Source organism: Pteropus medius, unplaced genomic scaffold, assembly GCF_902729225.1.
Source record: "Pteropus medius unplaced genomic scaffold, Ma_sr-lr_union100, whole genome shotgun sequence".
Lineage (NCBI taxonomy): Eukaryota > Metazoa > Chordata > Mammalia > Chiroptera > Pteropodidae > Pteropus > Pteropus medius.
This window is the reverse complement of record NW_024354886.1, coordinates 2,256,283-2,277,773: the sequence shown is the minus strand read 5'-3', so window position 1 is coordinate 2,277,773 and position 21,491 is coordinate 2,256,283. Positions and strand designations below refer to the sequence as shown.

Here is a 21,491-nt window from a genome sequence, read left to right as displayed (position 1 = left end):
ATGTTTCAATCAAAAGATATAGAGTGGCTGAGTGGACAAGAAAACAAGATCCATACATATGCTACCTACAAGAGATCCGCTTCAGATAGAAAAACACACACAGACTGAAAGAGATAGAAAAGATATTTCATGCAAATGGAAGTGAAAAAAAAGCTGGGGTAGCAATACTTATGTCAGACAAAATAGATTTTAAAACAAAGGCTATAGCAAGAGACAAAGAAGGACTTTGCATAATGATAAAGGTGTACAACAAGAGGATATAACCCTTATAAACATTTACACACCCAATGTAGGAGCACCTAAACATATAAAGCAAACATTTACAGCATTATTTACAATATTCAGGATATGGAAGCAACCTAAGTGTCCATCAGTAGATGATTGGATAAAGAAATAATTTATATACAATGAAACGAAATATTACTCGGCCATAAAAAAAAGAATAAATCTTAACATTTGCGACATGGATAGACCTAGAGGGTATTATACTAAGTGAAATAAGTCAGACAGAGAAAGAGAAATATCATATGATTTCACTTATGTGGAATCTAAAAATCAAAATAAACGAAACAGAAACAGACTCAGATACAGAGAACAAACTGATGGTTGCCAGATGAGAGGGAGTTGGAGGCTGAATGAAAACAGTGAAAGATTAAGAAATACAAATTGGCAGTTACAAAATAGTCATAAGGATGTAAAGTACAGTTTAGGGAATGTAGACAGTTATGATAACTATATATGGTGGGATCACTTTGTAAGTTACTTAAATGTCTAACTGCTCTGCTGTACATCTGAAACTAATATTTATTGAATGTCATCTGTAATTGAAAAATAAAAAATGTATCATTTTATTAACATCTTAATATCTATGTTATCTGTAGCCTAGTACCCTTTTTTTTTATTCCTAGCATTGCTTATGACATTTCTTATTTCTAGTTAATTTTACCTAGAGTTTGTCAATTTTCTGCTTTTCCAGAAAGCAGAAATAATATAGAAACAAGCATGCAGTATTAAGGCTTACTTTGTTGAGCCTTAATACTGCATGCTTGTTTCTATATTATTAACTTCTGATATTGTCAGTATTCTTTCTTCTGTTTATTTTGGATATTTTATGCTTTTCTCTCATTTTTGCAGTTTAATGCTTGACTCAATTTTTAGGATTTCTTTTATAAAATGAACATTTAAGACTATAAATTGCTATAGTTGCTACTCATAAGATTTTGACATGAAGTGCTTTCATTATTGTATGGGTCAAAATACATTGTACTTTTCATCATGATTTTTCTTTGGCTCATGTGTTATTTAGTGGTATGCTTCCCAAATTCAAAACCAATGGAACTATCTTTATTTATTTGGTGAGAAATATTTATTCTTTCTTAAATTGAAATCAGAAAACTGTGTTATGCTAACCACTCATTTGAAATTTTTTGAGATCTGATTTATCCCTCAGCATGTGATCAATATTTGTAAATGTCTCATATATGCTTAAGAATATGTATTCTATTTATATTCATTAAAATAAGCTTGTTAATTGTTTTTAAAAATTTTAACCTATCAGGAGACTTGCGCTGTTTGAGAAATTATAGTTCTTCTATGGAGTTCTTTGATGCCTTCAGTTATTCATAGGTGTGTGTGTCTCATTTTAAAGAAGCCTAATATATCATCATCTCAGTACATCTCATTACAAATCAGGTAAACTAAGAATTAATATTATAGGAGAGTCCTTCATTTTATAAAATGTGTCACCACTGAGTGAAAGTTGATAGTTTTTCCTTTTGCATATAAAGTAATATTTGACTTACCAAATAATCAATTCTTCCTTATCCTATTCAAAATATGGAAGCAACTTACGTGTCTATCAATAGATGATTGGATAAAGAAATAAGTGTTCTGTGGGTAGTGGCCAGTGGAATGGAGGGAAAAAGATGAATGTGAGAAAAATGTTTTAAAATAAGAGTAATAGGACTTGATGGCTGATTAGAGTTGGCTGAAGAAAAAATGTAAAGTTATAAACTTGGGGAATTGAGAGAAGAAAAATGAGATTGAGGCAGGGAAAGAGTGGGAATAAAAAATGGTTGAAACTATTTTTAGTTTCCAATAAGGTAAATTTTAGGTTATTGTAGATAGTCCTGCAGAAAATTATAAATGTAGGCCTAGTTTAGAAGTCATTGGTCTAGAAGCAACGATTAAAGGTGTGCAAGTGGGTAAGGGAATGAATACCGAAGAACGAAGGCTAAAGACTGCATTTAAGGGGCCGGAAAGTGAAAAAGGAAGCCAGAATGTTAAGGAAGCTAAAGAAAGGAGAAGGCATCATACAGGATCATAAAAGATGCATTAGAAGAGGGGCCAGGAAATTTGAGGACTAAGGAAAACTGTTGCCTATAGCTGGTAGAAGATCATTGGAAAACCTGAAAGAAGTTAGTGAAATGTGGTGGGATTAAAAGCCTGATGGGAGGCCATTAAAGAGGCACTTCATAACAAGGAAATAAAAGCAGCAGAGGAGTTAATTGAGCTGTTGAAAACCAAAAATTGTTGTGGTTGGAGAGAGAAACAGGATCAGGCGTTTCTTGGTGTGGAAGTAGTTAGATAGAGAAATATTTTGATCTGGTTAACATGCAAAGGAAAGGTAGACGGGAAGAGAAAAACAAAATATTAGAAGAGAAATAGAAGAGATACAAAAGCAAGATTCTTTGGAGGCAGAAACCCAGAAACATTAGTTTCTTCCCAAGAGGATGAGGAAAAGATATGCAGATTAATAAATACATTTTCTCTTTAACGTATAGACAGTTGAGACAAGATGAACTAGGGACTTTATCCTGGAAGGTCATCATTTTCTGAGTAAATAGATAATACCATCACCTGTAAGTAGAAGCAGGGAACTGAGTTTATAAGAAGAGAATTATTGTGGACTAAGGGAAAATAGGATTGCTAAACAGAAGCTAATCCAAACGTCATTAGTTTCAATTTACAGCAGGCCAAAGTGAGACTTATCTGGCTACTACATTTAGCCCAAAAGAAGAGAGCAAAGAGAGAACAAGTGGTGCTTATGTCTTTCTTTTTTAATTATGTGCTTTCATATTTCAAAAGTAACCACACGGTAGTGTAAGTCATGACACAAAATAGTTTATAAGAGAAAGTAACAGTCTAGAGATAGTCTCACTCCACAAAACTGACCAACATTTCTCTTTTGGCAGTTTCTTTTACTACTTTCATCCTGTGAGTTACCTTTATAACTTTGAAAGGGAAAAAATGCTAATAGCCCTACTTTTTAGATGTCAATCAGTTGGTATGAAATAGAAGGTCTATAGCTCACACTATTCCTCAACCCAGTGTTTGGTATTTTTATTGCTTGTTTTCATTCTTCTCTTTCTTCATCCAGCTTTCAGCATCATCTCTTAATGAGAATGTTAATACCTCTGATTAGAGGTACTTCCTTATCATACCTCCTGTCAACTACACTTGTACTTTTTTTAATTTCACAGTTATTAACTACACTCAGTCCTGTAACCACAAGCAAATGTTCTATGAACTGTCCATAGGTTGTTCCCAAAAATTCAAAGCCAATAATTGGCATTTACATTATTATAACTCTGTAAATGTTATTCCCTGCCAGGCAGTCAAGTTGCATGTTAGGAATAGATTTCTTCTTCTATGAGTCTAATGTCACAGTCCCTGGAGAATGTTCCTACATCAAAACCAAATCGTGTCTTTTTTGTTGTTGTTGTATTCCATCAGTTGCTAAAAAATCATGCCACATTTTAGTTTGCTTTATTTTTGGATTGTAACATTTTAATACAGGTTTTTCTCTTGGCATTTATAATTGCCTTTCTTTTTTCTTGCAATATTTGGTTTTCTGTTACTATTTTTTTTCTAACCTGTATTTATACCTTTAACTCAAGACTTCCCTCCTGTGCCCACCATCTTTCTGCTCCAATCTGGACTAGGTGTTCTTTAAGCCTACTGTGTCAGAATTCTCTTTTACCATTCTCTCTTTTATCCTCTCATTTTTTGGACTGCAACCCCCAAGTTAGTTCCTAAGAGATGAAGTGTTGGGGTTCTTGCACATCTGAAAATGTCTTTTCTTGCCCCTTGCATGATGGAAAGTTTGACTAAGTATGCAGTTCTTGGATGAAAATCATTGTTCTAGCATTCCATATTATTACTGAGAAGTCAATGCCACTGATTTTTATTTTTATAAGTAATATAGCTGAGATTTTATTTCACCTCTAAAACTCTTAGGATTGCATTTTTGTCCTTGGTGTTTTAAAATTTGTAATGAAGTGTCTAGTGGTCATCATGTCCACTCCCACCCCCCATTCAAGATGCTGGATCCTTGCTAGGCCCCTACGATTTGAATGCGCATGTCCTCCTTCAGGTGTAGATTGCTTTCGATATTCCTCCAACTTAACATTATCTTCCTTTTCAGGACTCATAATATAGATGTTGGACCTGCTAGATTGATTTTTTTCTTCACTTCTTCCTCATAGTTTACATCTCCTCTGTGTTCTGAGTGATTCTTCTATATCTTCCAGTGCTTCTTTTGATTGTACTTCAACAATTGTACTTTTAATGAGCTTGTTCTTGTTCCCTGAAGGTTTTTTCATAGTATCCTATTCTTGTTTATGAATATAATAATAACTGTATAGCAATACCTTCTGAGTATATTATTTAGTGGTTAGACTTTGCTCTTCTCTTTGCTATCTGTGAGTGCTGTGAGGCCAGTTTTTCTATTTATCTTAGTCTTATCATGGTTCTGGTTCTCATTTGCCTCGTGAAGCTTGGTTTTCTGTTGACTTTTAAGAAAAAAGGGTTAGATGGGTGGGGAGAGTTTCTTTCTTAATTGGGAATTTTACTGGGGCTTCTGTGTGGGATTGAGTAAGGTAGAGGTGTTAACTGGCAGAATCTGTTGTGAGGAAGTCAAATCTCTCAAATGGAGAAGGAGGATTTGACAAGAGGAACCATAGAGACAACTTTGCCTAGACAGGTCATTCAGTTTCTTTAGAGAAGAGTTCTTCAGAATTTTGCCAGTAAATGTGGGTTGCTACCAATGGTGGGAGGTGTAAACTAGCACAGTTGTTCTACAAATATACTTTCAGTAGATCCTCCTGCTTTCCATCTTGCTTATCTTAAGACTTTCTTCACATGTGATGGCTGGCACCTCTGCAGTCACCAAGTTTCAGCCTCAACACACTCCCATCACTATCAATATCTAGAAATTCGTTCAAAATTTCTCGTTGGTTATGTTAAATACACACAATTATATTTATTATAGTAGGTTCATGTTTCGTGCTTTTATTTTAGTTGGGTCTTGGGAGGGGTCAGTCCTCTTGAATTAAAAGTTACCCGAGACAAAGCTAGGACTATACCTTCTGATTTAATCACTGGTAGGAGATAAAAGGGAAGGGTAGCCTTAATAGAATGTTGTAGTTCTTAGGAAATCTAAACGATGAGAATGTACCCAAATTAAAACCCCTAATCCTAAAGGATAGAAGTAGAGGGGTTGGTGGTTGAGAATGTGGGCTCTAGAGGCAAACTACATGAGTTCACATTCCAGTGCCCCCTTTTACCAACCACATAACTGGAAGAATTGTTAGACCTTTCTGTGAGACTTGATTTTCTCTTTCCTAAAATAGTACGCCCATCTGAAGAGTTATGAGGGAAATGAAATAATGCTTTTAAAGCACCTAACGTGGTGCCCGATAAATAGTCAGTAGGTAAGAGATATGGACAAAATGTGCTTGATGATCCTAATGAAAGGAGAGTAGAGAAGCTTGAGGGAGTGTAGAGGAAAGTGAGAAAGAGTGCACACACCTTAGAATCTGGTTGGAAAAATAGATGAATCTGAAACTGTTAATGAGGACTCAAAGCAAAAGGTTGGAGAGTGTAGACATGGAAATGAAGGTCAGTAAAGTCAAGGGAAGAGGGGAGAGCAGTTAACAACCCTGTTTGAACAGGTGAGGGCTGTAAATGATAGGAAGCTCAGAAAACCTATAAGAAAATTGAGTACTAGAACTGTGAAGATCAGATTTCTTTTTTACTCTGTTTTGTTTTAAAAGTAAAATTTTACTGTACATATTGGTGGAAAGTAATTCTTACAGAGATTTCATAACCTTGCCTTCTTAAAAAAAAATAAACACTCATTTCCTGAGCTCTCTTCTAAGCTTTTATATTTATAATTCAGAACTCCTTTTCTTTCTGGAGCAAATCACAATTTAGGAACCATAGAGGGTTGATAGTTTTCTTGTGCTTAAAATCTTGATTAAAAGACTTGGTTTTTGCATCCAAACCCAACAACATGAGAGAACTTTAGCCAATAAATTCACTTCTTTATGATTAAAAATCAGACAGTTTAACCTTGGAAGCACTTTTGTCGTGGGGGACTTCATATTGTGATTAGTTATCATAACAGCCAAGTGCCTCTGTGGGCTCTGTTAACCAGCCTCCCACTAGTTATGTATAATTATTTTTAGTGCATACACACACTCTGTTATAAAAGCTTATTTGGCCTTATGCTCCCTGCCATTCTGAATTCTCTGTTTCATTACCAGTGTCCACCCACAGAGTTTCAGAAAGCCATTCCTAAATAGCAAAACCACAACTCAGAATTTTAAATAAACCACATCTCTGTTAGATGAATGGACAGGGGAAATTAGTTACATGCTCTGCATTTCTCACATCCGTCTACCCTTTCAAAACTTATTAAAAATGTATACATATATAAGCAAGAAAATAGGACATTTAACTCAGATTGTGTTAATTTTTCTGTTACTTTAGCAAGAAATAAAGAAAGAGAATATAGCAGACAGTCTTTAAGATTTTTACCTCGAATGTTGGCCAATATTTACTTGAAAAAATATACTGGACGCTTCTGCATTTTTTTCTCTTAGAGGAAGTTGAACAACTCTTCTCTGAAGATGTTATTATAATACGGCTTGAAATTTATGTCCAAATATGCAGGATGGCTTTTAAAAGAAAGTTCTGGGAGAGGGACCTTGTGTAGGTCCTGATTTGAATACAAGGTGTTACTTGCAGCGGAGTCTGTTTTCCAGCTTAGCATTAACTGATAGTTCCAATTACTGACAAGGATTCATAGTCACTTTTTTTTTTTTTTTTGGCATCCTGTTGATAAATGCATTTCCAAAAGATTAAAATCACATCTTAAGGTCTTGGTCATCATCTTTCCTGGAATAGCAGTTGCAGTAATTGATGCAATTAAAAATGGGTCCTTACTGGGATTGAAGGAAGTAAGGACTAAAAGTGTGACATGTAAAAGTCTGTGACTAATCATTAAAATGTACTTACAGATAAGTGTTGACTTCACTACAGACCCAGAGAAGCATGAGCTTTGACTTTACTGTTGATTATCTGGTACAACTATTTTGTCATGCACTTTCCTGTCAGACCTTAGCAACATTTCTGAGAAAGAGTTCATCAGGCACTCTAGCCAATCATCTCCAAGTATGACTACTCTGGAACATAGTTGTTGGGTTTTTTTAAAAACATTATTTCAGACTTACAGAAAAATTACAAGAAGATCACATAGAATTCTCAGGTATCTCCCCTCCCCCACATTCCCCAAATGTTAACATTTTACCACATTAGATATTGACTTTCTCTACTCTTCCCCCCTACTTATCCCCTCTCGTGTGTGTGTGTGTGTGTGGTAGTATTGTGTAATGCTGCATCGTTGTATCCATTTCATTACGTTGCCTTTGTTATACTAAACACTTCAGTGTGTAATTCTTAAAAATCAAGGTATTATCTTAATAGCCACAGTACAGTTTTCAAAATTGGGAAATTAACATGATATGATATATAGTTGATTTTTTAGTATGATTATTCATAGCATGAACATTTTGATAAACAGTAATTCTTTCAGTGAAGCGTGTTGTGTTGTACAAAGGCAGTTGAATTGAGGTTAAATGTAAGGTACTTGCTCCTTATGTTTCAAATATGAACTAAAGACAATTTCGATAATAATATTCTGCAGAATTATTGGCTTCTGATTTTCCAGCTGTTCATTTTACTAATGGAGTTATCTCTTTATACACCATTTTCTTAAGGCAGCTTTCTTCAACCCTCTACACACTTGGTAGTACCTACATCAACATTGATACAATCCTGAGTAATGAACACCTAACATACTTGTTTGGGGTGGGGGTGGGGGGCACGACAAGGCTTTCTCTGGGCACTCTTTGTCGTATGTTAAGGTCTAACATTAGGTTCATTTAGCCTCACATCAGAAAGAGTTAAAATGAGGTACAGAAGTATTTTTAAGCTTAAGGATTTACCTTGGAAGTAATGAGCCAAAAGACAAGACCTTGGGTGGAAAAAACTAAGTGATAGGTAGAGAGAAGATCTGAATTAAGCTGATGCTAAATTAGAAACAAAAATAGTTTAAAAACAAATCAGCTATTTAATTTTAGCATCTACAGTACTTAGTTATGCATTCAAACTGATTTTTTTAAAATATCAAAATAAAAATGTTCAGTTTTTTTTCCTTGCATTAAACCTGGAGCACAGCCCATAAGATGACAATCTCTTATTGCAGTATTACCATCATTAGGAATTTGTTCCCTGTTATAGCGATACTCGTTGTTTTTGTTATTTCGCTGAGCACCGGTGGAGTACTAAATATAGCCAGTTCTGCTCCTGCCCATAGAAGCTTGCATTATAAGTCAGACAGGCAAAACAATTGGAAAATTAAAAATACCCACAGGGAATATAGTCAGGCTTTATAGAGGTGAAATTCTTTGCATGGGAACATTTGACTTTTTTCTATATGTATGTTTTTAACAAAAAGTCAGAAAATTTGAATTAGTGTCTCATTCTTTACCCATTTCCCCACCCTACCCCCAATAGTCAGTGTTTTCTCATAAAGGACGCCTATTTTCAATCTTCCTGACCAAAGACCCAAGGCCAGATCAGGTTAACCCCAGGCAAGTCATTCATGCTTTGGAGACTAAGATTTGGGGGAACAACATTATTTGAAGACTTCTGTCCTTTCTCTTCCCTCTAAGGATTCTTCAGATGTAAAACAGTAAGAAGTGGCTATAGTCTATGGCTGTGTACTGCCCAGCTGCTCAAAACAGTTGTATGATTTTATAAGGCATAATTCGAAAACTTCTAAGCTTCATATAACTACAGAGAAGACTTATTCCCTACTTTTAGGCAGCTTAACTTCTAAATGAACATTCTAAGAAACTAAATGAAAACAGTATTGCCTGTCTTATACACAGTTGTATGAAAGTAAATCTGGATATATTGCTACTTCATGGATTCTCTCAAATTTTCCTTTTTTTAGATAAATGAAAATAATCCATGGCTGATCTGTTTCCTAAAAATACTGGAAAAGAAAATAGAACAGAATTTGAAGACCAGTCTTAGCACTGTAAGAGTCTTTAGAACCCTCATGATCATAGACCATGATGGTGAGGGAAGAGAAATTAGGGGGTTTGGGCATGTGGCCTCTGAGAAGTTTGTCTGTCTTTTAGATTTCTTAATCTTGCTTCTCTCTGTCTCATCTTGCTACCTTTTTCTGTACTCCACTGATGCTACAAATGCAATATTTTTTTAAAAAAATCAATGCATTGTAATGTTGTTGAACTCTAAAATACCCAAGCAGGTTATAAAAAGGAAAGATTATCTATTGAGGATAATTTGTCAGTTACAATGAGTAATTGAAAAAAATCTATGAGGAAAAGTAATATGGTTTAGTTTGGCAGGCAGGACAGGTCTTGCTAATACAGAAGCTAAAACAAGGAAGCGGTGCCAGGCCAGTCCCAGCTACAAAGGATGACTACTTTATTGCTAGTCCTATCAGTTTGTAGAACTAGCAATAAATGTGCCCTTTGTAGAATTTAGCCCCTGGGGTTCCCTTTAAGTAAATTGCACAGCAGGAATGATACTTAACAAACAGGGATGGTAGCCTGCAGTTTTTCAGATGAACCAAGGAGTGGTTTGTGGACCATCCACCCTCATCTGTGCCTTTATAAAGGGACCTGGCCTGTGAGCTGTAGGGCACTATCAGGGTGGTTGAGAAGAAAAAGCTTTCGTGGGGCACATACAAAGGTGAGAAGGCATGTTTTACCTATAAAAATAACTGTCTTTTCTTTCGCTATTAGGAGAAAAAAAATTTTGTACCATCCTACAAATAAATCAGTGAAGAAACTCTTGTGGACAGAATAACGGGAAAAACTAAAGCTGATTTTATAGAAATTAAGTGCTATGACTATAATCCACAGTAATCCAGAGAGTTAGCAGTAATGGGAAAAAAATGGTAAGAGGAGCCTTACAAATCATATTCTAGGAACAGAGTCCATGTACAGTTATTCATCAGAGATGCGTCTTAGAGAAATTGCACCAAAATATTTAGATAAGAAGATTCTAGGTGGAACAAAGAGAGGTGCTTATTTTTGTTCCCATACTTGGCCCAGGATCTGTCCCACCACCTTAATCCCGGAGGCAGCTGAGCTGTATACTGTAGGAAGTGACAGAATCTCATCTTCATGGTAAGGTACTCTCAAGGAAGAGCAGAAATAGAAATCTTGAAATGTAACAGCAGTTAGATACAGGGTAGTAGAGTGGTTAAGAGTAAGAACTCTAGGCCAGGCTGCCTGAGTTCAAATTCCAGTTCTTGTACTTAACTAGTTGCGTGATCTTCAGTAATTCACTTTCCTTGTGCCTCAGTTTCCTCATCTTAAAATACAAGTAATAATAACACCTACCACATAGCCTTGTTACAAAAGCTAAATGAGTTAACATGTAAAAGCATTTAGAAAGTCCTGGTACAGAATAAGTGTCTTAGTGCTTGTTATTGCAATTTTACTGAAACTTAAGGAATGTTTTGTCCTATCCACCTACTGTGATGAGTGGCCTTAAAAATGAGTTTGGACCAAAGGTTATATAGCATGATTTCATTTATATAGCCATGTATATGTCCATATATATGACATTCTCAAAATGACAAAATTATAGAAATGGAAGACACATTAGTGTTTGCCAAGAGTTGCCAGGGAGCAAGAGGGGACATGGCTGTAAAAGGGCGACATGAAGGATTCTTGTGATGATGGAAATGTTCTATAGCTTGACTGTATCAATACCCATATCCTGGTTGTGATACTGTACTAGAGTTTTACACAGTGTAACCATTGAGGAAAACTGGGTGAAGGGTACATAGGATTTCGCTATATTGGTTCTTATAGCTACATGTGAACCTAGAATTTTCTCAAAAGAAATTGTTTAATAATAAAAAGAAAATGGGCATGGACAATTCCTGATAGAGTAAAAATTGACAGTTTGTGTCTGAGCCGACAGACCAATATTAAGGTTAATAAGCATGATGAAAGAAAAACTATGAGCTAGCCATTGACATTTTAGTGGTATGTTTGTGAACCCTCACGAAAAAAATTAAACCAGTTGGGGTCAAAGAAAGAAGAAATATCAGCAGCAGCTTTATTTTCCTAAAAACCCTTCCAAATGGTGTTCTTCAAAATGCCTTTGCTCCCAACACTGTAAAATGGTCTATTCGTTGATAGGATTTTTGGTAAAGAGAATTTAGAAGATGGATGAGCAACAACTTTTATACCAATGGTATTCTGAAAAGTAGACCTCACAGAAAAAAATGGAGATGACAAATGTGAGCTAAAAATCACCTGTCTACATATGTAAAGTATAGTTCTTAAGTTGAAGAGGTACCTTTTCTTCTTCTGCTTCTTAATTATACCCCCCCAACAGAATTTATCACTTTTACATTTTGTGTTCATTTATATTCTGTTCATTTATTCATATGCCACTTATTATGCTGTAGGTTTATTTGTATATAATATGTTTTTTTCTGGATTGTGACCTTGAGGGGAGAGATCACTGCCATCTGATTTGCCATTTCAAAGCCCAGTGCCTGGCCTATAGTTGGCACTTGAGAAAAAATGAGATATTGACTGTCGTCATGGCCCTGAATAGAGTGGTAATTAATCTAGAGGCCTAAATAAACTAGATCATATAAACTGAGAATATTATTGTACTTAATGAGATTGTGGTTGTTTTTGCAAATGAACCCTCCTGGCTTTTGCTTTATGTTTTTTATTCTGGTGAAATTTTTCCTTAAGTTGAAAATAAGGAAGAATTTTGGAGAGTCAAATGATTCAGCAATGAAGAACTGTCTTATAGCAACAATTAGCAACACTGTAGAGTCAGTCAAGAGGGGAAGGGCAATCATAAAAAGGCCAAGAAGCTATTGGAAAAGAGATAATTGGAGGAATGACTTGTGGCCTTCTGGGACGAACTTCAGTCACAGACAGTGTCATCAGACTATAAGAAATCATAAGCTAAAACAATAGTAGCTAGCCCATGTCCTAATGCTTGCCATCCATTTCTTGCCAAGGCACAGACAAACTACATTCTGATGTCCAGTATGTGACAGGGATGCAGTGGAGACAGAGAAAGAGCATTTCTCTCCCCACTGCCAAGGTGCAGTAGGAACTGGGTTGATTACGCAGTATTTGCCCTTCTTCACCTGCCTTTACTTGTGCCAACCTTCCAACCATGTGGATTTGTCAGCTGCTTGCTGGAAGTTTTAATCTCTAGTCTTGAATATGGAACAGAGGAGATGTGCAATTATAAATCTCCTTCCTTAGAAGTTAAACGATGCCATTAAAATAAATAGATAAGCTAGAAAGGATCCAGGATGTGGTATATTCCACAGGACAACTAACCAGGAGTGTTCAAAAAGTCCATGTCATTTGGAAGGAAGGGAGGGGAGGGAAAAAGGAAGGAAGAAAGGAGGAAGGAGAGAGAGTTTGAGGGGCATATACTGTTCTATATTAAAAGAGACTTAGACATAATATCCAAATGTAACACTTGAAACCTGATAGAACATGCCTTTGAAAACAATGGAGGTAATTTGGATATGAATTGAATGACATTGGGGCATTATTCTTAATTTTCTTAGGTGTAATATTTTAGTTATATAAAGAAATGCCCTTATTATTAGATGTGTGTATATGTGAAGTATTTTGATGTTCGCAACTTTTTTTCAGATGGTTCAGGGGGAAAAAGTATAAATATGGAGGGGAGAGATAAAGCAATGGTGACAGATTTTTAGCAATTGTTTTATGTGAATGGTGTATACACAGGTGTTTATTGTACTATTCTTTGAACTTTTCTATATGTTTGAAATTTCTCACAATAAGAAGTTGGACAAAATTAGCTAAATACTTTCCTCCTGAGGTTGAGAACAAAGCAAAGATGTCCTCTCTCAATACTCTTATTCAGCAGCATAGTAGAAAGCCTACCCAGTACAAGAGATAAGAAAAAGAAATTAAAGGTAGATTAGAAAGAGAGAAAAGTTGAGGGGGAAACTCTTCCTTTAAAATTATTGGACTCTGGTGTCATGATTTTAAACATTGTTTTATTTAATGGAGACTTATTCTTCCCACGGCACATTAGCTTCTCCTATTTGATCTTTTGATGAATTCATAATCACATTTTTTCTGGTATCAAGGTGTGCCACCAGAATCAGCTTTCCACTACCTGTCCAGCAGGAACCAGAGTGGGAAGAGGAAGTGACAAATTTGATCCCAGTCCTTGAAACATGTCTGTGGGACATTTGGGTGCTCATCTCCTGAAGGGTACATGACTTCTACATTGCTGTCATGAGGACCAGAATCATATGATTAGATGATACAATTACCCCAAGAAGTTTTCTGATGCCTTACGTCTTTTGAGCCTACTGAGGAAGACAGAGACCCCAAAAGTTCAGGTGCATTCCCAAGATAGTCAGCTCTACTGATAAAGAGATAGATATACCCTAGGTCTCCCAATCTTATGTTCTCAGTAGGGAAGAAGAGTCAGAGGTCTGCTTTCAGTCTTGAGGTTGTGATAGAGGAGGAGACCACCCTCAGATGTCAGATATCTCTAATAGCAAAGAAGAGAGCCAGAGAAAATAACCTGGGGGTAGGGGTTAGGTGGTGGAGATAGTAGAAGAAAGAGACTAGTGCTTAGAAACAGTACTGCATGGCAGTTTGAGAACAACTGACCTTTAAAATAGGATCTGAGACTTGGCATCCTAGGTATATTTCAAGCAAGATTCATCTGCATATTATGTATCAAACAAAATGAAGGCATTCTCCACAAAATTTTAATAATTGGCCTTTCCCAAATACTTGAACTTCTTTGTCCATGTAATAGTGTTTTAACAGGTGTGCTATCCCAGAATTGTTATAAGAATCATTAGGAAGATAAGAGGGGGAAATCCCAGTTGGATAAAGTGGGAAAAAAGTTTTTAATGGATAAGGAGGGAGTTTTCTGTCCTGAAGTCTTTTATGACACAGAGTAAAAGCCAGGAAAGGATGAATCTAATCCCTGCATAAACTCTGAAAGCACAGCATGAGGAGAAACATAGAAAGTATTTATAAAACATTTTTTTAAAGTATCTGGTCAGTTTTTTCAGTGAGAGTGTGCTGTTCATGGACCGGAGGTTTTAGCAGCTTAGGCTCCTTTTAAATGGTCAAAGGAGAGACAGCAGCAATGTGGGGGGGAGGGTTCATTAATTATTGCTCTTATTGATATTTGTACAGGCTGTTGGGATCATAAATGTCAGTTTGTCAGGAGACTGTGATAGGTTCTAAAAAAAACTGATTGAGTGCCTCAAAGTTGTCATAGAAACTGAGATTAAACAGATTCATCTTTCTTTCTTAGAAGCGAGGGAAGGTGTGGATAAAGTGAATAGAAGAAGGCTTCCTTCTTATCGTTGCCACTTTACTTCTCCCACTCTTCTAATCTAAATTGTGAGGATTGGCTTGTACAGAGGGCTAAGAGCCTGCCTGAGATGTCAGAAGGCCATAGTCATGGTTAGCCATACCAGGTATATGCAGGCTGCCAGCTACACAGTGACAGGAGATTAAGAGAGATTGGGATTTAACTCTGACAGGCCTGACACAATTTATTTGGAAATTTCTGGGAGAGAACATAAGTAATAAAGACAAGAACAGTGACAGTAAGGAACAAATGTGAATTTCTGTCAGATATAAAACAGAATTTTAAAAGAAGTAGCTCTGTTTGTTGTCTCCAGTCAGGCTTTCCAGTTAAACTATGTTTCTAAATTGAAATTCTTATCACTACTTTCTGCAATTGGCTAAGAAACTACAATTAGAAGAATTTCTCTCTTCAAAAGATTATGTTTTAAAATCAGTATACTTGTTTCTCTGTCACAAATTAAATAGCAGTTACCTTCAAACCTAGGAAACTGATAGATAAAATACTTTTTCTTAAGATTTTTCTTTCTCATTTAATCACATTTTAATTCTTGATCAGACTTTCCTTTGACTAGGAGATCTGTGATATTTTTCTCATTCTATTAAATATTGGCAGATGAAGAGGGAGTCTGGCATGGGAGTGCGGCAGCTCTTGCATGGGTGTATACAGACTAGATCATGTTCTTAAGAAACAGCATACTGGGGAAAAAATGTGCTTCGTTGGCCCTTTATGGAAGGACCTTAATTAGAAGTCACTCCTAACTCCTGGGGTGGGAGCAGTTGCTAGCTTGCCACTACGGCGCCTCCTGCTGCTAATGAGCGTGCTCCTTGCAAAGACTCGTTTTTTCTGACAGTTAAAGCTACATGCAAGAGTTATTTCTGTTCACCTTTCTCTCTATATTTAACCCTTACTGCCCAAGTTCAGATCATGCCAAGTAGATTGTTAGGTGTTAAAGTGCTTCAGGGTAACAGAAAGGAAGTTTGTGAGCAAAAAGTAAAGAATCAAAGTTTAATTTACTTAAATATGGACAGTAAATGAGAGTTCCTTTAGTTTCCCATGTTTGGGTCTTTGCTTTCTGGTAGTCTTTTTAATTGACCTAAAATTTATAATTGAATAGTTGAATTATTTAGTTCATTATTATGTAATTAGATTCCCTGTCCTGGACATCTGTTTCTCTTATTTAAGCAACTCACCCCATGGCACAAAGTTTCATTAAATAATTGTCACAGGAGATGTAAATTTCTTATGCAGACACGATGATGATCCTGTAGACTGCTATTTATTTCATTAGCTTCTAATTAAAACACTAAGTTGACTTGTGAGAAAATGCCAAAGAATGGTTTGCTTCACCAAGAAGTTATATATAACACAGTCACCTCCCTGATGGCAGCGTGTGGAGAGTGCTAAACAGTTTAGAGAGCTTATTTCCCTTCCTTCTTTGTGGTAGGGAACATTAAAGGACACAGGATTCCTCTCCATTTAATAGACCATGGACTGAGTGAAGGTTAAGTGGTCATATTCCAGATCATAAAAGTTTTGGATCTCTCAATATCTGGGGACATATCCTTGATTCTAAAAAATAACACATTTTGGTAAACAATTTGTCTGTCTTGGTTTAGAATCAGTGAGGACTGCTTCCCATGGCTCATACTTTCTATTTCTTTGATCTTAGACTTGTACAGATGCCAAGATATTGACTCTCAGAGGACTGACTAGAGCTGAATGGTATTCTTTTAGGATGGCCAGTGCAGTGCAGCCAGAAGCTGTTGGCAGCATCAGAAACTGACCTTAGGACCCATTATTTCAGGAATGTCCCATGCCTCCTGCCTACCAGAACAAATAATTCAGTAGTCTTTATATATAATGCGGAATAGATAAAGGAAAATTTCAGCATGAAATCAAGCAGATTTATTCCTTAGTTTTGTTATTGAATGCTTATTGGTCAAACAAGGTAGGGAATTAGAAAAGAGATCAGGCCTGAACAGGCCCCCTAATTTTGGGGAGGCCCATTAGGTGGGTTGTTTGGTGATGACCATTGATGATTATGATTCCATAAATATGAATTCTATCTCCCAATCTTAGGAATCATACATTTAAAAATATTATCTTCACATATCATTCCTTGCTTATTTAAAAATAGTTAGCTGTGAGAAACATAGCTGAAAGAAAAATTATCTTCTTGTAGCAAAGGTTTACTTTAGAAATGGAGGTCAATGCTATGCAGGTAGACAGCACATTGACAGTTCAAGACAGATTTATGTGGAAAACAGCTTTGTGAGCTCTGCATTTCCAGACACGTGCTCAATTCTATCAGATAGTGGTGTGAATGAAAGGCTTATTTATGTCTGAGTGCTGCCCTTTTACACTAGAGGTAAGTTGGCATCACGGCAAGGCCCTCTAGATTTTAACAATGTTAATAAATGCAAAGGGTTCGACTACCTCCCATGTGCAGACCTCCATTTCTCTTCTCCACACTACCCTCTGGAGTTGTGGGATAATTTATTATAAAGATGCTCCAGGTTTAAGACCTTGTCTCAGAACAAACACCATTTTTTTGTTACAGCTTTTACTCTAGAAATTTCTCATTACTAAAAAATTTTAAAAAAGTCTAAATAGGGTTATTAATACAAATAGTGTCGTTGCTAGTTTGTGAAAAAGGAACCCCAGATTGCAGTGTGGCTCATACAAGGTGAATTCCTTTTGGCTGACTACTTTGTAATGATTTACATTTAGATTGTTGCTTGTTGCTCTTGTGGGGGAAGGGGAGAGGGCTGGCTGTGTCTGTGGTTGCCTTAGCCATCACACTGACTGGGTTTGGACAGCTTCTCTCAGCAGAGCTAGACAATAGGCCGAACTTGATCTTCAATTGTTTTCATCAAAGGCCTTATTTAGTTGGTTTGTATTGGGAGAAAATGTCATGTAGGATGGGAAGAACTAAATTAGATGAAAAATGAAGTTTACAATTGCTAAGGATAGTGCATGGCTCCCCTAAGTCACTGCATAGTGTGGTGGTCTGGGATGGGGTTGGGGAGGAGGGGTATGAGCAGCAAACTGTTACTGTTGTCACTGTCAGGACCAGTGAGTGTTCTCTGATAAAGTGCAGCATCTTCTTCATACAGAGGAGGCCAGTGGGGAAAAAGTATACAGACAACCTTCATTGAAATGTAGCCAACAGTCTTCTGCATCTCACTAGAGTCACTTTAAATAGAAAATTAGGACTGCCTAGTAGAAGACTCAGTCATTCAAGAAATATATATTGAGTTGTGGGCCTGGAGGGCATATTAGTGAACAAAGCAGGTGAAAATTCCTACCCTCCAGGAGTTTACATTCTCCTGGGGGATAATTTTAAAAGATAAATACTATGGAGGAATAAAAAGCAAGAAAGGGAGGAAGGGAAATTCTAGGAAAGGGAGACAAGAGTGATCTAGATAGAGTGATCACTTTATAAGTTGCATAAATGTCGTCACTATGTTGTACGCCTGAAACTAATATATTGTATGTCAACTGTAATTGAAAAATAAATGTCAAAAAAGAAAATGTGACTTGAAAGAGGTTAGGTCCCTTATAGATCGAAGAAAAGAGTGCTCTAGACAAAGAGAATAGAAAATACCAAGTCCCTAAGGTAGGAGACAGTAAAGAGGCCAGTGTGGATGGAGCAACAGGAGAGAGCAGCAGGAGATGAGGTGAGAGAGATGAGAGGAGGGCAAATCATCTTCTCTGAGAAGGGTAGCTATTAGAGGGTTTCGATCAGAGAAGTGAAATAATTCTAACTTGATTTTTAACAGGATCACTTGGCTACTATGTGGAGAATATACTGTAGAGTAATGGAGGTGAGCAGGGAGACCAGTTAAGAGGCTGTTATACTAGGCTAGATGAGATAGTGATGGTTTGGACCAGCATGGGGGGCAGGTGAGAAGTAGTGAGATCTAGATCTGTTTTGAAGATTTATTTAGGAAACTCTCTTCCAGAGGTTTTTTAACACAAACCACTTTGGAACCTTGGCAAGCAGTGCATCCACAGTATACAGTGGTGGCAATTCCAGGAGTACAGAGCCAACCAAGTGCTGCCTTCTTTTGTAAGGCAAGAGTTATTTACAGCCTGCCTATGACATAAACTTTATCGTATTTTAGTTTTTTAAGGTTATAAATACACAAATTGTCACACTACGCCTCCCTTCACTTGCCAATTTGGCAGCAACTCTAGGGTTGTGGTACCAAGTGCTGCCTCTTTACTACTCCACCATGGAGGCCATAGGAGAGCTCACTGGTAAATAAGCAGGATACTCCGTAACCCTGAATGAAGTTAGAATAATTTCCAATATTAGAACCTGATTTTCATGTGTTTAGGAGTAGAAACGTGAGTATTTTTACTAGAAAAGATTATGGATCCTCCGTCAAACACTGCCTTTAGATATGGAATTGTGCTAACCATGGCAGTGTAAAGAAGTGCTAGACATTGTCCCTTCTCTAAAGAATTACATTATCTTGAGGACAAGCAGACATCCAAGGAGAGGTAGATAACCAATACAAGCAGTAATTAGCTAGGGCCCAAAGAAGGGGTACAGACAAAGAGAAGATCTCATTTCCAGAGTGAATGGTCTCCTCATAGAGATAGACATCTATTTTGAAAAATAACATGGAACTGATTTTTGTTGAGGCCCCTTTCCCCACCCCATCCTCCTCTCCTGGGTCAGGCCCTGCTTGTTAGAAGTCAGCCCTAAAGGTTCATGCTTGTCACAATTTGTACAGTATAAACCAGGCCAGTCAGAACTGGCTCTTGCTCATACAGGTCCAGTTCCTGGAAAAGGGCAGTAGTAGCCTGGTCAGAAGAATGCCTGGCAGTACATTAATCAGCTGTACTCGCCAGGCTAGTCACTAACCCTGAGCCCCAAATGTGTTGTTTTGGTCAGATTCACAGTCTGAGAATGAGGCTTCGCCAGTGAAACGGCCACGACTACTGGAGAATAATGAACGATCCGAGGAAACCAGCCGATCTAAACAGAAGAGTCGACGTCGGTGCTTCCAGTGCCAAACCAAACTGGAGCTGGTGCAGCAGGAATTGGGATCGTGCCGCTGCGGTAAGCATCTTCTCCAGTGGCATGATGGAGACTGTGTCTTTGACACCCTGGCGCGTGACTTTGGAAATTATTTGTAAGAGGCTGAAGTCCTGTTTTGTTCTCCTAAGTACCTCCCTGAGAGCTATAGGTTTGGAGTTTGAAAAATCAGGAATAGAGGATTCTTCTAAGCACGTACAAAAAAGGCAAAAATGTCCCCCAGTACTTTGACACATATTTCTTTAGTTGCCTTGTTCCTACTTACTGCTTTCAACTTCTCCCCACTGCATATTACTCTGGTTCCTTCTCATTGATGACTTATTTAGAAATTAACCAAACCAGCAAAATTCTGGGGATATGTACCATAAAATTCAGATATTAAATTAATTTTGAATGAGCTTTTTACTGTGTATAATAAATGGAAGATTTCTCCCCCATATCTTTTAAATTAAAGTTTGATTAGAAAATTATTTTCTTTGAACCGTACTTCATTGTCAGTTAACCCCCTTGAAAATAGCTTTAAAGTAACCTTTTTTCTATATTATCCAGTGTAATATCAACTCTGCACAGGGGTGTATTTTTAAAAATTTTATGCATACCCACAGTGGAACAAAACTTAGACCAATCTTTTCTCTCTCTTCGACCACATAGGAGCAAAATCGTATAGCTGTACCATTCGGGCTGATTGATAATTTTCCTGTCCCTGTTTTTATTTCCTGATTTTAAAGCGTAGAATTATAAAATTGTTCTATGGGACACCTGTCACCAGGCAAACTTGGAGACCTAGGTCTAGTCTCTGAGAATCCTGCATATATCTTTTGTCTTTAGCAGTGAGCTTAAGAACCCTCCTTTTACCTCTGGGATATCCATAGATATCCTACAGTGATGCTGGCTGTCAGAACTAGATGGTTCTCTCAGCAGTTAGAAGGTTGACTGTTACTCCAGGTCCTTCATCTTCTGAAGAGATGTCTATTGCTGCTCTTGTCCCTCAATCATCTGCCCTGTTGTAAATAAGAAGGCAATGAGGGAGTACCAGCTTCTCATGGAAATGAAGTTGAAACTTCTGTTTCTATCATGTTTGTTGCACACACACGTGTGTGGTACATCACAGAAACATATATTCATCTGCAGAAAATAGAGACCAGCATGAGGAGTCTAGGTGTCACCAGACAAGTTTTTATATTTTAGCTTGGCATTTAGTTTTCTCCTGAAGAAGAGAGGTGTAGGGTAAGAGGTAGGGGCAGAGACTGCCAACAGAGTTTTCAAACTTCACTTGTGTTCATGTGTGTGGTATGGCCCAGGTGAGCCCAGAATCTTATTCTTAGGCTGTGTCTTGATCATCCCTGCCAGGTCATTTTACATTCTTGATGAGGTAAGGAGGGAATACTTTGGTTAGCCAAGGAAACTCTGGAGCCTGATGGCTAAACACCTTAGCCCATATCAAAGAGTTTATCTACTCTTTTGTTGTGCAAATTATTGCTTGGGTCTTCACTGGAACTACCGTGGTATTTCAACAGGTCACTCTGTCACCAGTGTGGCAAAACCTATCTGACCATTTTAGATAATAACATAGGCCTTTGTTTGTTTCTAAACTGGAATTGGGATTTTCCTGTGCCTTATGTTCTTGTTTCCTTCTTGAAAGTAACTGAATCCTGGGTGTTACATAGGATTTGCCTTAATGGAT

The 21,491-nt window shown here is 37.1% G+C and overlaps 1 protein-coding gene across 3 annotated transcripts in view; it reads left to right on the top strand.

Annotated features, from left to right (window-relative positions):
- Positions 1-21,491, top strand: part of ZFAND3 (zinc finger AN1-type containing 3) — a 319,318-nt gene that overhangs the window by 270,835 nt on the left and 26,992 nt on the right. For all 3 annotated transcript variants that reach the window (XM_039856094.1, XM_039856096.1, XM_039856097.1), the window contains one exon: positions 19,664-19,831. In XM_039856094.1, the coding sequence (XP_039712028.1) occupies positions 19,664-19,831 (168 nt within the window). The remainder of the gene's footprint in view (positions 1-19,663; positions 19,832-21,491) is intronic.